This window comes from Nannospalax galili, unplaced genomic scaffold (genome assembly GCF_000622305.1).
Source record: "Nannospalax galili isolate Female #2095 unplaced genomic scaffold, S.galili_v1.0 scaffold2257, whole genome shotgun sequence".
Taxonomy (NCBI): Eukaryota; Metazoa; Chordata; class Mammalia; order Rodentia; family Spalacidae; genus Nannospalax; species Nannospalax galili.
In genome coordinates this window covers 117,136-134,905 of record NW_008339431.1, presented here as the reverse complement: position 1 = coordinate 134,905, position 17,770 = coordinate 117,136, and the positions used below count along the sequence as shown (strand labels likewise).

Sequence of the window (17,770 nt, the reverse complement as noted above, 5' to 3'; positions counted from 1 at the left end):
TTCGTGGTTTAAGAAGGGATATGGAGCTGGCCATAGTGGCGCACACCTTTAATCCCAGCACTAGGGAGACAGAGGCAGAACTCTGTGAGTTCAAGGCCAGCCTGGTCTACATAGTGAGTTCCAGGCCAGCTGGGGCTACAAAGAGACCCTGTCTCGAAAAGACCAAAAAATGAAAAAAAAAAAAAAACAAAAACAAACAACAACAAAAAGAAGGGGTATGGTTCCATCCATCATGACAGGGAAGTTCTACAAGCTTCAGAAACAACGCCACCCACTAGGAACCAAAGGTTCAAACACATGAGCTATGGGGGACTCTTACATACAGCAGTGGTATAATACAAAGAGGTGGAGGAGATAGGCATCTTTTTTTTTGGTCTTTTTGAAACAGGGTCTTCCTGTAGCTCCAGCTGGCCTGGAACTCACAGAGATCCACCTGCCTCTGCCTCCCAAGTGCTGGGTCTACAGGTATGCACCACCATGCCCAATCTCGGAATCTGAGTTCTAGAAGCAACTGGGTTGGTGCCACGGCAGGGATCACCATCATTGAGGGGGTAAAGTACAAGATCCAGGTTCTGCAGCAGCAAGCTGATGGAACAGAGGGGGCTGATGGTACAGAGGAGAGGGCTGATGGTATAGAGGGGGACGGTGGTGCAGGGGAGGGGGCTGTAATGCAGAGAAGGGCAGAGGAGAGGGCGATGGTGCAGAGGAGGTGATGATATAGAAGAGGGCTGAGTGCCTCCAGAAGGAAGTGGAAGGAGAAAGATGGGCTGGTACTGACAAAAGCTGAGGTAGCTTCCTTGAATCATAGGATCCAACTGGTTGAAAAGGAGTTGGACCTTGCTCAGGAGTGCCGGACCACTGCTCTGCAGAAGCTGGAGGGAGCAGAAAAGGCTACTGATGAGACAGAGGTATGAAGAAAAACGGAGCTCCAGGAAATCCAGCTAAAAGAAGCTAAGCACATTGCAGAGAGGTGGAAAGGAAGGAGGAAGAGGAGACTGGTAAGTTGGTAGTTTTTGAAGGCGACTTGGAATGCACAGAGGAACGAGCTGAGCCGGCAGAGTCCTGTTGCCAAGATGGATGAGATCAGACTGGTGGAACAGAACCTGAAGAATCTGAGTGCTGCTGAAGGAAAGTGCTCTCAAAAAGAAGACAAACAGTAATAAAGTTCTTACTGATAAACTCAAGGGGGCAGAGACCTGTGCTGCGTTTGCTGAGAGATCAGTAGCCAAACTGGAAAACACAACTGATGACTTGGAAGATAAGCTGAAGTGACCAAAGAGGAACACCTCTGTATGCAAAGGATGCTGGACCAGACTGCTGGACCTGAATGAGATGCAGAGCTTCCCAGTCCAGCCCTGCTCCTCCCTCTGGCTCTAACTCCGCCTGAAGCCAGCCTGCCGGAAGCTGGCCTTGAAACTGAGGACTGATTCCTTAACTGAAGGCTGCTTTCTCCTTTTGCCACCCCCTCTACCCCTCATGTTTTTTCACTAAATGGTCTCTGCCTCTTCCCAGAGTTCCAGATCACAGGGGTGGAGCACCAAAGGTGCTCCCAACATCCAACATTTAGGAAAATGTGAGCACAGAGTGAAAGTGTCTTTGATGCACGTTGCGATATATACATTTGTCATTACGTTTTTGTGGAGGAAGCCATTTGTCACCATTGTGACCCAAGTCATTCCACAGCTTGGAAGCAGCGATCTAATTCCTTTCTCCCTTTTGGAAGGTAACTTTTCAGACTAATGCATACTGCCCTCTCCATAGAGGAGGAACACGTGGGCCTGCCTTACTGAGAGTCAACAGAGCCCAGGCAAAAACTCCACTATGGGAAACCTCATTGTTCTGTACAGAGTTCTAGCTAAACAGAAAGGGGATTCTAAGAAGTTAGCCAAAAACAAACACCAATATCTGAAGGTTTCAGCTTTAGACATCTTTTTTTAATATTTTATTTATTATTTTATGTGTATGCGTGCATTGCCTGCCTTTTGGTAAGTGCACCCGTGCCATGCAATGCCCGCGGAGGACAAAAGAGGCTGTTGGATCCTCTGGAACTGGAGTTACAGACAGTTGTTAGCTGCCATGTGGGTGCTGGGATTTGAACCCAGGTCTTCTGCAAGAACAGCCAGTGTTCTTAACCACTGAGCCAACTCTCCGGGCCCCAGCTTTAGGTATCTTTAGACAACTTTATTCTTATTTTTATTTTTTTTAACTTTTTTCATCAGATGTGACCAAATTAAGGCAGTAAGACCCCTGAGACGCCCCCTTCTACTGCCTGAGGTCTTGTACATGCTAGGCAAGCTCTCTGCCATTCAGTTCCAGCCCAAGACCAAACTTGTGTCCTCTCTACCCACTTCCTGATGTCACAACGGATCATGTGCCCCTTAAGTGTTGAGGTGACCACTTAGTGCTCTCCTGCCTCCAAAAGAGAGAAAGATCATGTCTGTGCCACTGATGCAACCACCTGAGGTCCATTTCACCTTCTCTAAAGTGCCATCACATTGCGCTGTTACAAGTCTGTGCTGGAGAAATCTAGAATAGCTTTATGTATACAACTTTTAAATTTTTACATTATTTTGAAACTTTGCTTTTTGGAGGTTGAGTTACCTAAGTTACCCTATTGGCTGTAAGGACTTTTTGCAGTCTGTGAGCTAGCAGTGTGCTGAGATTTCAAAGTTTCCCCACCCAGTGCCATTTTTCAGTGGTTTCTGTGAGGCCTGTGAGGTGTGCATCCTGCAACTGACTGACTTGTTCATACTCTCTTCCGTTGTGGTCTCTTAGGGGCCAGGTGGGAGAAAGGGAATCCCACAGTGCAACTGTTTTGATACTGAATACTGGAAAGTGTCTTTTCAAAATAAAGAGCCAGTCCCTCCAGCCCTCAAAAATAAATAAATAAATAAATAAATAAAGCAAAGGAGACAGAGCAGCACACTGAGGAGACACCTGTACCTCAAGTTCACTATAGCATCAGCCACAATAGCCAGGACCAACCCAGCTGGCCTCAGAACTACACCCATAGCCACATTCCCCAAAGCCTGCAAGAACCTGCTGACAGGGTCTAGAGCCAGGGCTTTCTCCATCTCATCTTCCCGACACTGTCCCTTCACCCCCACTCCCTCAATCCCAGCTGTGTTTAATCAACCATGGCCTGAAGGCGCTGGGTACAGACTATGGGTAATTGGCAGAGGAAGTGGGGACTGACGTTCATTTTCCTCCATGGACCCCAATTCTACATTGCCTAGACATGGCAGTTCTTCACACTGTAGTGAGAATTTACTAATGGTGTTACTTTATTTGAGTAGGGGCACAACATAAGCACCCTGGGTACCCAGCATAAGGTAAGATTGATGATGTGGAGGGACAGCGATGTCTGCAAAACCCACCATCTCTAAGCATTGGAGTTCTGGTGACATGTACACTCCATCTACCCTGCACCCACCCTTAATGGAGAAGTAGGGGACCTCCCCTCCGACTTGCTTGCATGGCTCCCATAATATCTACCTCACACTGAAGATAAATCAGCAGCCAGATACATTTCACATTTACACTGTTTTTAATGTTCAAAAGCTCTGTACAAAAAAAAAAAAATCACAAAGGATTCCTCACAACACCCCTGTGAGGTAGGTAGGCAAGTATTGTGTTCCCATTTTACAGATGGGGCTACTGAGGCAGAGAGGTGCCATGATTGGCCAGTGGTCCCAGCATAGCTACAAGTCAGGGCCAATCATGAGAATGTAAAAGACTCCTCTCTGGTCAGTCCTGATCTCTGACTCCTTAACTAGACTTGGTCTGTAAAGAAACGAGAGCTTCTGACACGGGCAAAAATAGACACCAGCAAACCTGACAAGCTATGTGCTGAATAGCTTTAGTGTCAACTTGACACACCTGGGTTGAGGGAGCCTCAATTGGGGAATTGCCTTCATTGGACTGGCCTGTAGCCATGTCCATGGGGCACCTGCTTGATGAGTGATGTGGGAGGGCCCAGCCCACTGTGGGTGGTGCCACCCTTGGGCAGGTGGGCCTATGTTGCGTAAGAAAGCAGGCTGAGCAGGGGCCAGGGGAGCAAGCCAGTAAGCAGCGTTCCTCCATGGCCTGTGCTCCAGCTCCTGTGTCAAGGTTCCTGCCCTGAGTTCCTACCTTGGGCTCCCTGATGAACTATGACCTGGGAGTTGTAAGCTGAATAAACCCTTTCCTCCCCAAGTTGGTAGTGGTCAGGGTATTCTGTCACAGCAATGAAGAAACAAACCAGAACAAGCTGTGAACAGATGTACAGTAGTTTGCAAAAGAATTCAGCTGAGAGGGTCCCTATGTTCTGATGCCGGGTAGATGTGAACAGCTTTGGCCTCTTCTCTCCTTTCCAAATACCACAGCCAAAAGATGTCAGGTCCTTCTGTCTTTCCACTGAGGGGCATGAACCCAATCAGTTGTCATCCCTGGTCCTACAGAGCCAGGCAGGTGGTATCCAGGCTCCTGGGTGTTCAGCCCCTGGATGCAGCAAACTACAGTCCCAGCAAGGCCCACCAGACACAGCCAGCCCTCTCTGTCCCTCTTCCCACTGTGTGAACAGAACCACTCCTAGCTCTGCAGTCTCCCAGGGAGGCAGTTCAGGGACCCTGGAAAAGGTGGCCTGGAATCGGGGCCCTGACAAGCCACCAAGGCCCTGTTGCACCCTCTGCTCCCTCCCAAGAGCTGCCCTTGATTCTGTCAGCTACTCCACCTAGGTTTCTGACAAATGAAAACTACCTCTCCACTGCCTCCTTGGTCTTCACAAATTCTTTGCACACACTTTGGGAGTGGGGGCGAGAGGAGGGCTGATGCTTCCAGCTGCCTGGAAATCCTACCTTCTGCCAGCCTAGAGAAGGAAAGAGGAAAAGAAAGGCAGGAGAGGAAACCTGGGTCATGCAGGTGGTCCTCAATCTTCCAGTCTAGAGACGGACGAAGCTGCCTTTAACATTAACCCACCCAGCCACTGACACCTGCCTCAGGCAGCTGCTTAGGCAGAAAAAATGGGGTATAAGAGTGAAACGGCGAAAGGAAAGAAGGAAAGGAAACTGATATGGCCGGCCTGCTGTGTGCCTGGGCAGTTAGATGCCAGATAGTGAGAAAAAGAGACAGCGGTGGTGACTGGCAGTTTGGGGAGTGAGTCCCTGGAGGCCATTTGCCAGTTGGTCTGCAGGGTACATGCACTAGGCCTCTGCAGAGGACCATTGTACATCTCTCTGGTTTCAGGGAATGACTGTGCCATCTACACATCCTACAAAAAGCTGTTTCCTAAAGGTTTCCGACCCCATTCAGTCTCTCCAGAAAGCTGGGAGCTGTCCATCTAGAGAACCTTAGACCACCCCCAGCCTGCCTGACGAGGAACAGGAGGAGGATCTACAAGAAGTCCCCAGCAGCGGAGGGCTCCAGGTCTCGGCTCTGCTCCTGCCAGCGGTGACGCAACCTTGACAGAGGCTGGTCCTCCACACTCTCCAGCTCAGGGAAGCCCAGCTGGTTGAGAATCTCATAGACTCCAGCCTTGGATGCCACCTGGGGAGGGCAGAGATGGGGCAGGGCTTCAGGAGAGGGGGATATCATCAGGCCTATTTTCCTCATACCACCCTCCCCATGCTAGGGTCTAAGGCACAATGATGAGGCTGGGGCCCAGAGCTGTCCTCTCAGCCAGCTCAGCAGCTGGTCTGCCATGTCCACCTATAACCTCCTCTGAGCCTCTGTTTCCTTACTACAGGGTAACTGATGGTCTGTTCTTCCTGGGACTACATGCAGCAGGCTATGCAAGTGCAGGGGGCACTAAGCATGGCCAGGGCACCTCGGTCACACTGGCCTGACTACTCCAGCAAGCCACATGGGGGTAAGGAGGCTGCAGGAGCAAATGGCAGCCTGTTGGCTGGGAGTTCAGCTGTGGAGCTCAGTCCTCAGGCAGCCTGGCTTCTCTGCTTTGAACATTCACATGTTGCACCTGGCCCAAGGCTCCAACTATCGCCTGCACCTTCCTAGGGACAAAGATAATGCAATTCTACCTGTAGTAAAGAGGTGGCTCCATCCCTCTCACTGTCCCTTGCTACCCTCACCCCCAGCTTCTGTACATCCCAGGAGAGCAGCTGAGGCCTCCCACACTAGGACCACACAAACCAGTAGCTCTCCTTCCTTGATGTCCTTCCTCATTCATCACAAGATGTAGTTGGAGAGAAGAGCAAGCTTCCTCCCAACTCCTGGCTCCCTTGTCTAAACAGGGCCTAAGCAGAAAGTGTTCTTGTCCCCAGGCTGGGAACATAGCTCGATTGGTAGAGTGCTTGCCTAGCATGCACGAAGCCCTGGGTTCCATCTCCAGCAATACATAAGCCAGGCATAGTGGGGCACACCTATGATCTCAGCACTAGGGAAGTAGAGGCAGGAGAGTCAATAGTTCAAAGTCATCCTCAGCTACTTAGCAAGGTTTGAGGCTGTTCTGGGCTACATGAGTCTTTTCCCACCTACATTCCACTCCAGGCTCAAAAAGGAAGCCAAGCCTAGGCCTGCTCACCATGGTGGTTCCAACATAGGCCCCATCAGGTCTTCTAACTCTACACCCATCCTCATGCACAGGGCTCATTTCATGTCCTGCACCTCAACACCCCAAGGGCCCCAAAGCTCAGCAGCAACAGCATCCATTCCCACCTCCTTGGCTCTGCTCCCCTGCAGCGCGGAGCCCACCTCTACCCCCTCCTGAGGCCCTGCACCTGTCTTATGCCCATGCTGGCTGGGTCTTTGACTCTAGCTCTCCACCCACTCACCTCCTGATAGCTAATTTTGAACTCGAGTCCAGTTTAGGACAGCCAGATGGCTGGTGAGGTCAGGAGGGCCAGCTTCCTGGAGGAGGGGTAATTACAGGTTGCTTTGCCGGGAGGAAGGATACCTGTCTCTTGACCAAGTACCCAGAAGGATTACAGCAGAGGTTTGGGGGCTGGGGGGGCTAACTTAGGCCAGAACTATGTGAGCTTGGGGCCAAAGAACCAGTTCCCATGACAACCATAAGGAAGTCACTGAACCTCTGGGCAGTACTCTCTGTGTGAAACATGCCTGGTCTGGCAGGGACACCCACCAACCTTCCCAGACAACATGGACACTATCCCATCCTAGTGCTGAGGACAGCAGAGTTACAGGGTGGCCACCTTGTCCAAGGTGACTAGAATGAGGTAAGAGCAGGGATAAAACCTCAAGGAACCTTCACAGGGCACAGGTGAATGAAATAATGTGTCAAAAGTGTCCAGGAGTCCAGATGGTGCTGGCCATGGGGACACACAGAGCAGAGGCCCAGTGGCAGGCTGCCTCTCCACTCCCAACTCCCCCTTCTTCATTCATTCATTTACTCAGCTGTCACACTTCCTGGCTGGCTGCCTAGTGAGATACTAGGCTGGGAACCCAACAGGTGACTGGGACACAGTCTCTTCCCACTCCATAGGGTAGTCTGTCACCTGGGTCCCCACAGAGCACACACAGGGACCAGAGGAAAGGACTTTTCCTGCCTTGCCTTGTGAGCCCATCACTCCCAGGCTTGCTGGGCTCAGCCTTGTCTCTCACCTCCCTCATCCAGGTGCTGAAGGGCCTCTGCCAGGAGCTGGCCTTTTCCAGACGGAGGTAAGCGTTGAAGAGGATCAGGTAGATATAGCGCTCAAGGTACTGCAGGCTCTGCAGCTGCAGCCTCTGTGCCTCCTGTGCCTCTTTGGCAGCCTTTGCCTAGAGTACAGGGAGTGGGGTGTCAGTGTGGGGGCTCCCTGCCCAACATGCTCATCCACTGCTTGAGCACCTGGCAGAGTGATTCAGCAGTAGAGATTAGGGTGCTGTCTGGCTGCCACAGAAAAGAACCATGGGGGCCCCTGATTTCTGAGAGGGTCTCAAACCCACTTCCTATTAAGAAAATTCTCTATTTCCTCCATGTGGACCACCCTATTCCAAGGCAAATCTGTCAGCTGGGGATATCTGAGGTATAGAGAGGCCCTCCATGTGGCAGGGAGGGAAGCCCAGTCTCACTGATAGGGAGGACCCTGTGGCCAGTGCCCCAAAACCAGCTCCTCTCTCCTAGTCCCCTAGACTTTCTCTAGAGAGGTATGAAGCTCTGACCATGACCTGGCAGGGGGACTGGGCAGGGTTCTGACTTGAGGAGGCTGTCATCATTTCCTCCTCAGCCTGGGTTCACAGGGGTCACAGTCAGCGCCTCTCTGACTGGGAAGGGGAGGAACCCTAGCTCAGCCTCAGATCACACCTGCTCCCTACCTGACTTCCTTGCCTGTTTCTTCCTGGTTCAGGGTCAGAGGTGTCAGGGATGAGCACCCAGCAATCAGACACACCCCCATTCTCTCCAAGTTTAGATAAGAGAGACAGGAGGCCACCCAAGTCAGAGGCAGAGAGAGCCCTGGTGGATGGAGTGTATGATCTCCTTATTTATTTATTTACTTATTTTTTAAAATATTTTATTTATTTTTATTTTATGTGTATGAGTGTATTTCTGCATGTGTGTAAATGCACCTGTGTCATGTAATGCCCACAGAGGTCAGAAGAGGGCATTGGATCCCCTGGAACTGGAGTTATAGACAGTTGTCAGTCACCCTGTGGGTGCTGGAAATTGAACCCAGGTCCTCTGCAAGAGCTGCCAGTGCTCTTGACCGCTAAGCCATCTCTCCAACCCTTATTTACTTATTTTTGAGACAGAGTCTCACTATGTAGCCCTGGCTGGCCTAGAATTTGCTATATAGACCAGGCTGGCTTGGAACTCACAGAGATCTGCCTGCCTCTGCTTCTGGGATTCAAGGAGTGTGCTCCCACACCTGGCTGGGACCTCCCTCTTCCAGCAGGCCCTCCCAGGAGCCTGCTCTAGAAATGGCACCAGGCCCTGTGCTGGAGAAAAGGAGACACCCAGGCTCACAAAAGGGAATTCCCTAAGGGAAGGTAAGAGTCTGGGTGGGCCGTAAGAATCTCACAGACCTGGATAGTGAGGATGGACACTCAGTGGGGGCAGCAGAGAGGTGAGAACAGTGTCAAATGTGGAGGCACTACCCTGCTGGCCTGGGAAGGAGGATGCTGAGGGGCAAGAAGGAAAACAGACCCAACTTCAGAAGTCACTAGAGCTACATAGGACATTAAACCTCCATCTTGGGGTTCACAGTCTTGCTGTTCTTGAGAACTACATGGAGCCTTAAAATGCAGGTGCCTGACTCAACCCAGATCAGCCATCAAGGATCTCAGAAGGGTAGAGCCTGAGCACCGTGGCTTCAGCACTGGGGAGCCACTGGTGGTAAGAGTGGCTTTTTGGAAGAAGACTCATGGGAGATCCAACCCTGAGTAGAAGAGGACTTAAAGGGGGGACCCCTTTCAAGGTTCTCCTCAGCCTCGATTCAAGGGAACAGGCCAGGAACATGGTCTGGGACACACAGCCAGCCTGTCCTCTGTAGGGTGCTCTGCCACCATACCCCGCCCCCCACTGTCACCATGGATGTGCTGTCCATACATCCATGGCAAGGAACCTGAGGGAGAAGACCACCCACCCAGACCTGTCACTCCATCCTCACCACCCCCAGGCTTCTACCCAGGCCTACCACAGTTCTCTGATCCAGTAAAAAAGTGGCCCAGGGGTGTCCCTTGATCACTGGGACCATCTGTGGGAGAGTACTCACTGAGGGGCACAGTATACCCTCAGGGACCAGGGAGGGCTGCTCTCCTGACAGCTGGGCCACAGCTGGGTACCCTTCTGTGAACACACACAATGCTAGCCTACATGCTGTGGGAAAACTCCAGGGTGGCCTCCCACTCTGACATGACATGGCCCAGAATCACTGCTGGGGAGGGCCTGACCTCAAGCCCCACTTCTGCTTTGGGAACAGAGCCCCCAGGGTCATGTGAGGGGAGGTAACTGACAAAGCTGGGGACCCTGCGGAGGGAAGCAGGGTAGAAAGCGGACAGCAGGCTGTGCCAGGAAGCGCTTGGGGGCCAGGGGTCAGTGCTCTGGCTCCCTAGGAGGCACCAAGACCCATAAGCTGGTCTAGGTTCTGCTGTTAACCTCTCAGCCTCCAAGTTTCCAGGAGATAGGTGAGGAGGTACCTGTGACCCACACGGCACCACTGACTGAACAGGTCCAGAGCTACAAAGACGGATGGATACCACCCAGGCCGTCCTCTTTGGAGGTGCAGGTGATTTCAAAGTATTTATGTCAAGGATAGAAAGAAAGCAAAGGGGAGTGACCCGTGAGGTGGGTGAGGAAAGAGAGGCAGAGAATGCCAGGGGTCAGGAGGGAGGTGTGTCCCCAGGGTAGACAATGGGAAGGGAAACAAGGCTGAGGGAAGACCGGACTTGATACAATGTAGAGTCACCTGGGAAGGGAGTGTCAGTGAGGGATGGTCTGTATTAGTTGAGCCTGTGAGTGTGTCTGTGAGAGCTTTTCTTAATTGGGTTGAGGTGGGGAAATGAATTCGAGTAGCACCATTTCATGGGCTGGGCCCTGAACAGAATGTTAGAAGAGAAAGGGAACTGTGCAGTAGCACGCATGCGTCAGTTCACCGCGCTCTGCTCAGGGGTTGTGGATGCAATGTGACCGGTTGCTTCAAGTTCTCACATCCTTGACTTCCCCACAACAGTGGACAGTGACCTGGAATTGCAAGCCAAAAAAACCCTTTTTCCTTCAGTTGTTTTTGTCAGGGTATTGGATCACAGCAACAGGAAATGAAACTAAGAGACAGGGCCCACAGCTGGACTGAAGTCAAGCCAGAGGGTCTGCAGACAAAGCAACCAGAGCTGCCCTGGGTGGTGGCGGCCCCCAGCTGTCTGCAGAATGAACGAGGCAGGAGGAACAGGGTGTGTACCATCTTAAGGATTAACAGATTGTATGTTCCAAAAAAAGTTTTGCTTAGAAATTAATCATTGCATAGAAAAAAGTATATTTTACTTAAATGTAAACCATGTGGTCAACATAGTGGGACCCTATTTAGAGGGTGGCAAGCTGGTCCACACTGCATGCGGCAGATGCCCCCATCCTTCTGTCTGCCTCTCTTCTCCCAATCTACATCCATATCCTTAAGTGTATTCAAAGCATGGTCTTAGAAAGCAGAAGGAGGGTCACCCACAAGTCCCCCTGGGAAGAGCCATTTGATTTGATTTGATGTGTATGAGTGCATTGTCTGCATGTGTGTAAATGCACCCGTGCCAAGCAATGCCCTCAGAGGTCAGAAGAAGGCATCAGATTCCCCGTGGAACTGGAGTTACAGACAATTGTTAACTGCCATTGTGGATACTGGGAATTGAACCCAGGTCCTCTGCAGGAGCAGCCATCTCTCCAGCATCAGAAGAGCCATTTTAAACTGCTTCTAACTACACTCAGACGGAATGTATTGTGGCCCTGAAGAGCCCTAGTTCTCACCTGGACATAACCACAACTACACCAGCCCTGTTCTCACTGGGGACAGCAGCCTGACTGTCCCAAGATATCAGCCAGGATCAAGTCTAAGGTATATGGGGGCAGAGGGGCTGGGCACAGAATTACCTCTAAATTTGGACACTGAAGATGGTGCCTGACACCCCCAGAAGTTCCATGGGCATATCCTGCCTGACCACAGGGCTGTGATTTAAGACAATGGCCCATCTGCCTATCACGGCCGAATTTCCTTAAAACCACCCAAAGCCTGGGAAGGAAGCACCCAGCCACCTCCTGTGCATAAAAATAGCTGAGCTGTTTTTAAATGGCCTGTCAGGCTAGGCTGTCATTAGCTTCCATGGAGCTGGACAAAAGTTTCCTTGCCCATCTCTTGGGACTTAGCCCTAAAACAGAAGAGGTTCAGGAGAGATGCCAGGGCTGCTACGGGCACCACAGGCTTCTCACACCTCTGCCCATCTGGCATAGATGTGGGCCTATTGCTGTCAGTATGCCTACTTGGAAGCTCTTTGCTGGGCCAGCAGGAAGAGGCCCGTTGAGGCAGGGCTGAGGAGCCTCCCCTGTACAACAGGAGTATGGGGCATCCAGAGTCTACCATGTGCCATGTGTCAGGCTGAGCCTCTGTCCTTCATCCAGTCTGTTCCTTCTGCCTGAATTGCTCTTCCTCTCCACTTGGCCTAGCCAAGACAGTTCCCCTCTCTGCAGCCTGCTCTGAGCACTCCAGTCTCCACAATCTCCCCTTCCTCAGCTTCCTCTGCTGTCAGTCAGAATTAAGGCAGGGTTTCTAGTCACCAAGGCAGCATCTGCCTCCTCAAACAATGATTAAGTTTAGGAGAAAAGGCACGGCAGGATGCCAGGTTGGTCAATGATCACAGTCTCCTAGCTTCTCCTCCACAGACAGCTTCCAGTAGCTTTTAGAATCTAGATTCTAGATAGGCGTTGGGACCCCCATGTGTGCCCCATTGCTGCACTCCCAAATTTGCCATCTTAATGACAACTACCTCTTTCAGCTTCAGGGGCTGAACCCTATCTCCATTTTCAAATCTCCCTTTCTACATCCACATCTATTCGACCAGGGAACCCCTGGCTTCAACACACTTCCAGAGTCTGCCCACCTCACCTGCTGCTCCCAGTTACTCTGTCCCAGTGACGGCCCTGGGCTTCCCTGCATCACCTCCACATCCTGCTGTCAATTCTCAGCGTAGCTCAGGAGACAGATCAACAGTCAAGTCAGTGCCTCTGCTCATAATCCTATACTGACTCCCCTCACACACAGAGCAGCTGATGTCTGAACAAACCCACACAAGGCCCTGCCCAGCCTGCCTCCCAGCCCCACCATCCTCCCACCCACTCCCCTGTCACTGGGCTTCCTCATTTTGCCCCTCAAACACATCAGGCAGCTCCCACCTCAGGGTCTTCACGCTTGCTGTATCTTCTATCTAGAATACTCTCCCCCCAGGTGTTGGCCTGGCTCCCTCCCTCATCTCTTTCTGGTCTGTGTTTGAATCCTGCCTTCTCATCCAGCCCTTGCTTGACCCTCATGTTTCAAACTGCAGTGCTGGGCAGGGATGTAGCTCAATGGTAGGGAAATTGCCTAATGTGTGTGAGGTCCTATGTTCAATCCCTGGTACCAAGAGAGAAAAAACAAAAGACAGACAAACAAAACAAATAAAAACCCTGCAGTCCATCATACTCCCTGTCTCCTGATTGTCTCATTTCCTCCTATAGATGAATCGCTATGATGCACCTGTGGGTGTCACTCAGCCACATGCACACTATGTCTCCCTCACTAAATGCAGACTAGCAGCAGGAACTCTGCCTTTTGTTCTTGTGGCTTTGCCACACCTAACACAGTGCCTGGCACCCAGTAGACTGTAAAGGTTTGTTGAATCAGTGTCATGGCTTTGGAGGTCAACTTGACACACCTGAGAAGCGGGAACCTCAATTATGGAATTATCTCCATTGGCTTGGCCATGGCTATGAGGCATTTTATTAATTGCTAATTGATATGAGGAGCCCAGCCCACTGTGGGTGGTACCACCCCTGAGCAGGTGGTCCTGAGTTGTACAAGAAAGCAGGGTGAGCACAGGCCAGAGGAGCAAGTGTGGAGCATGCTTCCATCCCTGCCTCCAGGGTCCAGCTCTGCTTGAACTGGCTTCCCTCAGAGATGAACCGTGATCAGGACATGGAAGCCAAATAAACTCTTTCCTCCCCAAGTTGGTTTTGGTCAGAGCCTTTTCTCCAAGCAACACAGAGCTAACTAAAACCATCAGTGAGTGACAAGCAGCTCTGCCTTGCCCTTCTATCAATCCAGCTTCAAAGGATGCCTGGGATGACCTACGTCACCCCTTCTGCCTCCCAAGAAGGGAGGTGAAGTTCAAAGAGCTGTGGAGACCTGCCAGGGCTGAGTGGAGAGCTGGTGGCAGGCCTCTTCTCCACTCTACTCACCAAGGAGACATATGCTAAGGACCTGGACAAGGCACTGGCTCAAGGGGAAGCAAGGAGACCCCTGGGATCTGTACCAATCAACACCTGTTTCCTCCCTGTCCTTGTTCTTGGAGCCTCCTGTGTCCCCTGCCCCCATCGTACCCATGGATGGAAAGAAACATGGCTTGGGAAACTGCTTCAGCTGAGGGATCTGGGCTAGGCGGGCAGCTGACAGCCTTCAGAGGTGGTGGGTCCCAGAGATTAGACCGTACCTTCTTCCCAGCACACAGACTCGCCTCACCACCCAGCAATGGGTTTCATTGCTTTGTGTGCACTTCCTCCCGGGCCCTGAAAACTCTGGCCATCTGCTGCAGGCTTGCTGGACCTGGGGCCTGCAGCACAAGGCAGCTTTCTGTACCTGATGCCTAGAGTTAGAAAAGCAGGGCCCTCAGCCCATGCAGGCAACTGGGTTTGTCATAGCTTGTTTGTACTTGCCAAGAACAGAAGAACCAAACTGGAGACAGGGCCTCTGTCTGCCTCTTACTCATCCCCCGTTCGGCAGCGTCTCTAGGCCAGGCCCAGAGTTCCAGCCAACAAAACACAGCCCCACCCTCAAGAAGCTTCCATCCTTATACCTGACCACCAAGCCCACTGGGTATCCTAGCCACCCTGCCCACCACACCCTATGTACCACTGCTGTCTCCAAGAGGCACCACAATTCAAGAAAGACAGTACAAGGTAACAACCCAGGTGACAGATGGAAAAACTGAGGCCTGGGGAAGGCCAAAATAACATGCCCCAGGGTGCCCAGGGAGTTCCTGGCAGAGCCAGGACTAAAACTCAGATATCCAACTGCATCCTAGGGTCCTTTCTATAGCCAGAAGAAAGTGCCCTGTCCTGGAAAACTAGCCCTGTAGGCTAAGAGCCAGAAGACACATCAAACAGGCCTGTTTTCCTATTTATTTATGCAACCATTTATTTCACCAGCCATCTAGTTCCCACTCACTAGGCTTACATTACTGAGCCTGGGTGTGTCTGACAGCATCCTGGGACCAAGGCTGTAGAGGTGGGCCTATGCAGAAAACCAGGCACCCCCAGTAGCAGCTACTCCCCAGACAGTGAGAAACAAAAGCAGAGAGGCAGACCTCGCTAGACAGGATGATGTGGAGGCTGGAGCTGATCCTGAAATCTCTCAAAGCCCAGGGGGGCACAGAAACCTTACCACACACACCGACAACACGTTTTATAAAGTAGGAAAGTTCCTAGTGGGGCCAAAAGAGTTCCAGCCCAGCCTGCAGTGGGAAGGGAAATGACGTTTCAGGGACTGACAAGTGTCCTACACACACACACACACAAACACACACAAGTGCAAGGGCACACCAACATTTATACTCCTGCATACGTGTATACTCAAACACATGTGAGAGCACTCAGGCACACTCACATATATGCATACACAGTCTCTGTTCTGGCAGCCTGCCACCCCACTGGCCCTATTCTGAGCTGGACAGGAAGGGCCCAGGGAAGTAGCTCTTCCTTCTGTTACACTTTATATGGCAGCACACAGCATTCCAAGACTACTCTAAGTGCAGGCCCCTGGGCCCTGGAGACATATTACTTACTGGAATGAAGTCTCCAGGGATCACTGGATCTTAGGTTTAAAAACCCTTAGTCTTCAGAACATGGAGCTGATCTCACTGGCCTCCTGGCAGCTCCTGTTCTCAGGACCTACTCCCCATAACCCAGTTCCAAGGTTGCATACAACCGTTTCTCTTTCTGATACCACAAAATTATTCCCTGGGTCCTGACTGCCACTATGGAGGGAAAGGAATGCAAGCTGAAGTGGAAGTTCTGGTCCTGTTTCCAGCCAAGCACAAAGCCTCCACAGGCCTCAGTTTCTCCCTCAATCAAGTGAGTCTAATAAGCCTGGCCTGACTGCCTCATCAGCAACTCTGAAGTCCAGACAAGGCAAGCACTAAGTTCTAGGAAAACTCAGACAGCACTGCTCACAGTCTGAGCAGTGTGGTCTTCATGAAGTCCATGGCGGAGAGCAAAGGGTATGCTGTGGCCACCTTCACCTCAGCTTTTTCTGACTCATTCTGGACAGAAAGCAGGAGACTTAGTAGACTGTTTTAAATACAGAACACCAAAAATTACTGTCACAGCCAAAGCCAAGGCATTAATGATCCTAGCAGGACAGCCTCCTTGGGTTTAGTCACAAACATTTTCCCTTTCCAAGCTCAACAGGAAGCAAATGGTTCACAGATGGGGTCACCCTGCGGACCATCGGGCACCTTGGAATCCCTTAGCCCCCACCTGGTCCTCTTACAACCTCCTCACATCTATCCCAACTTCATCAAACGGCTCATTTCAAGAGGTTTTCTTTCTTTTTTCCTTTTGAGGTATTTTTTAATATATGTGTGTGTGTGTGTGTGTGTGTGTGTGTGTGTGTGTGTGTGCCATAGCACTTGTAGAGTTCAGAGGACAACTCCAGGGAGTCTGTTATCTCCTCCTTCCAGCATGTAGACCCCAGGGCTTGATCTCAGGTCTTCAGGTTTGGCGGCAAGTGCTTTACCACTGAGTTATCTCACCAGCCCTTGAGGGGGCAGTTCTTAAAGCTCCCTGAAAACCCCCACCCTTTACACACAAACACACACACACACACACACACACACACACACATACACACACACACACACACACACACACACATACACACACACACGCACACACACACACACAGAGCAACCAAACCTAGACTCAGTCTTACAACCACTCTGGAAAATAGAGGAGTCAACTGTGGGTTGTACCCCAAGGCCAGGCTTCTGGGGTGGAGGTAGGGAGAGACAAGATGATGGCACTGTTTGGGGAGGTTTTAGAAGGTGTGGCTATCCTGGAGGAAGCACATCACCGGGGGTGGGCTTAGAGAGTTCTTAAGCCTTGACAGATCTCCAGTTGCTCTCTTGCTTCCTGTGCCTGTGTGATGATGTGAGAGCTTAGCTTTTGCTGCTCCTGCTCCAGCCACCTCCAGCCACCATGCCTCCCTGCCATGACAGACTGTAATTCCCCTAGAACCTAAGCTCAAATAAACTCTTCCTTCTATAAATTTCTTTGGTCAGTGTTTCTATCACAGCAACAGAAAAGTGACTAATACACCATCTATAAGAGAAGGTTAGCCAGGTATGATGGCGCACGCCTTTAATCCCAGCACTCGGGAGGCAGAGGCAGGTGGATCTCTGCGAGTTCAAGGTCAGCCTGGTCTACATAGTGATTCCAGGACATCTGGGGCTACAGGGAGACCCTGTCTCAAAAAGACCAAAAAAAAAGAGAAGGTGCAAGTGTGTAGAAACCAGAGCAAAAAAAAAGTCGAAACTGAAATCACAGTGGGTCAGCGGGATTCTGGGAGCCCCTCTGCTCCCCATGGACAGTCTAAATTTCGGCCATGTAATATGACATTGTGCCGTCTGTAGGAAGTCAGCCACACACAGACCTCCTTGCTGCTCATGTTTGTGCACACACAGAGGTTCACGCACACAATGAATGCTCCTTCGTGGCCCACCAGAGAAAGGAGACCTCCTGCTCTTCTACTCCACCCTGCCAACAGCCTGGGGTCACTTTTTTGCTGAAGCATCAACACTAAATGCCAGTGATATTGATGGTTTCTTGTTAAAGTGTAAGTTGACTGCTGAAGCCAGCAGAGAGTGAGGAAAGAGGGGTTCAGGGAACAGGTGGGGTTTGGGACAGAAGTCAAGTCCCCACAATGCTATTGAGGGCTTCGGAACCTCAAGCCTGTGTTCTAGGGGGAGAACTTAGATGAATGGAATATGAACTTGCCCAGGGATATTACCAGTCAGTAAGGCAGATGAAGGGGGTACATACATTTATACTAAGTGAAGTAACACAATCTCAGAAAAAAAATCGACATATGTTCTCCCTCATATGTGGATCCTA

General features: G+C 51.1%; 1 protein-coding gene and 1 pseudogene across 2 annotated transcripts in view; one reads left to right on the top strand and one right to left on the bottom strand.

Moving 5' to 3' along the window:
• Positions 1-467: 467 nt before the first annotated feature.
• On the top strand, positions 468-1,272 carry LOC103734835 (annotated as a pseudogene).
• A 2,852-nt stretch (positions 1,273-4,124) lies between these two features.
• Positions 4,125-17,770, bottom strand: part of Pald1 (phosphatase domain containing paladin 1) — a 71,390-nt gene continuing 57,744 nt past the window's right edge. The window contains exons 19-20 of one of the 2 annotated variants that reach the window (XM_008833902.3): positions 7,555-7,710; positions 4,125-5,523 (exon numbers count right to left, since the gene is read on the bottom strand). In XM_008833902.3, coding sequence (XP_008832124.1) covers positions 5,371-5,523; positions 7,555-7,710 — 309 coding nt within the window. In that variant the 3' untranslated portion in view covers positions 4,125-5,370. The remainder of the gene's footprint in view (positions 5,524-7,554; positions 7,711-17,770) is intronic. The other variant, XM_008833901.3, reaches the window with a different exon arrangement.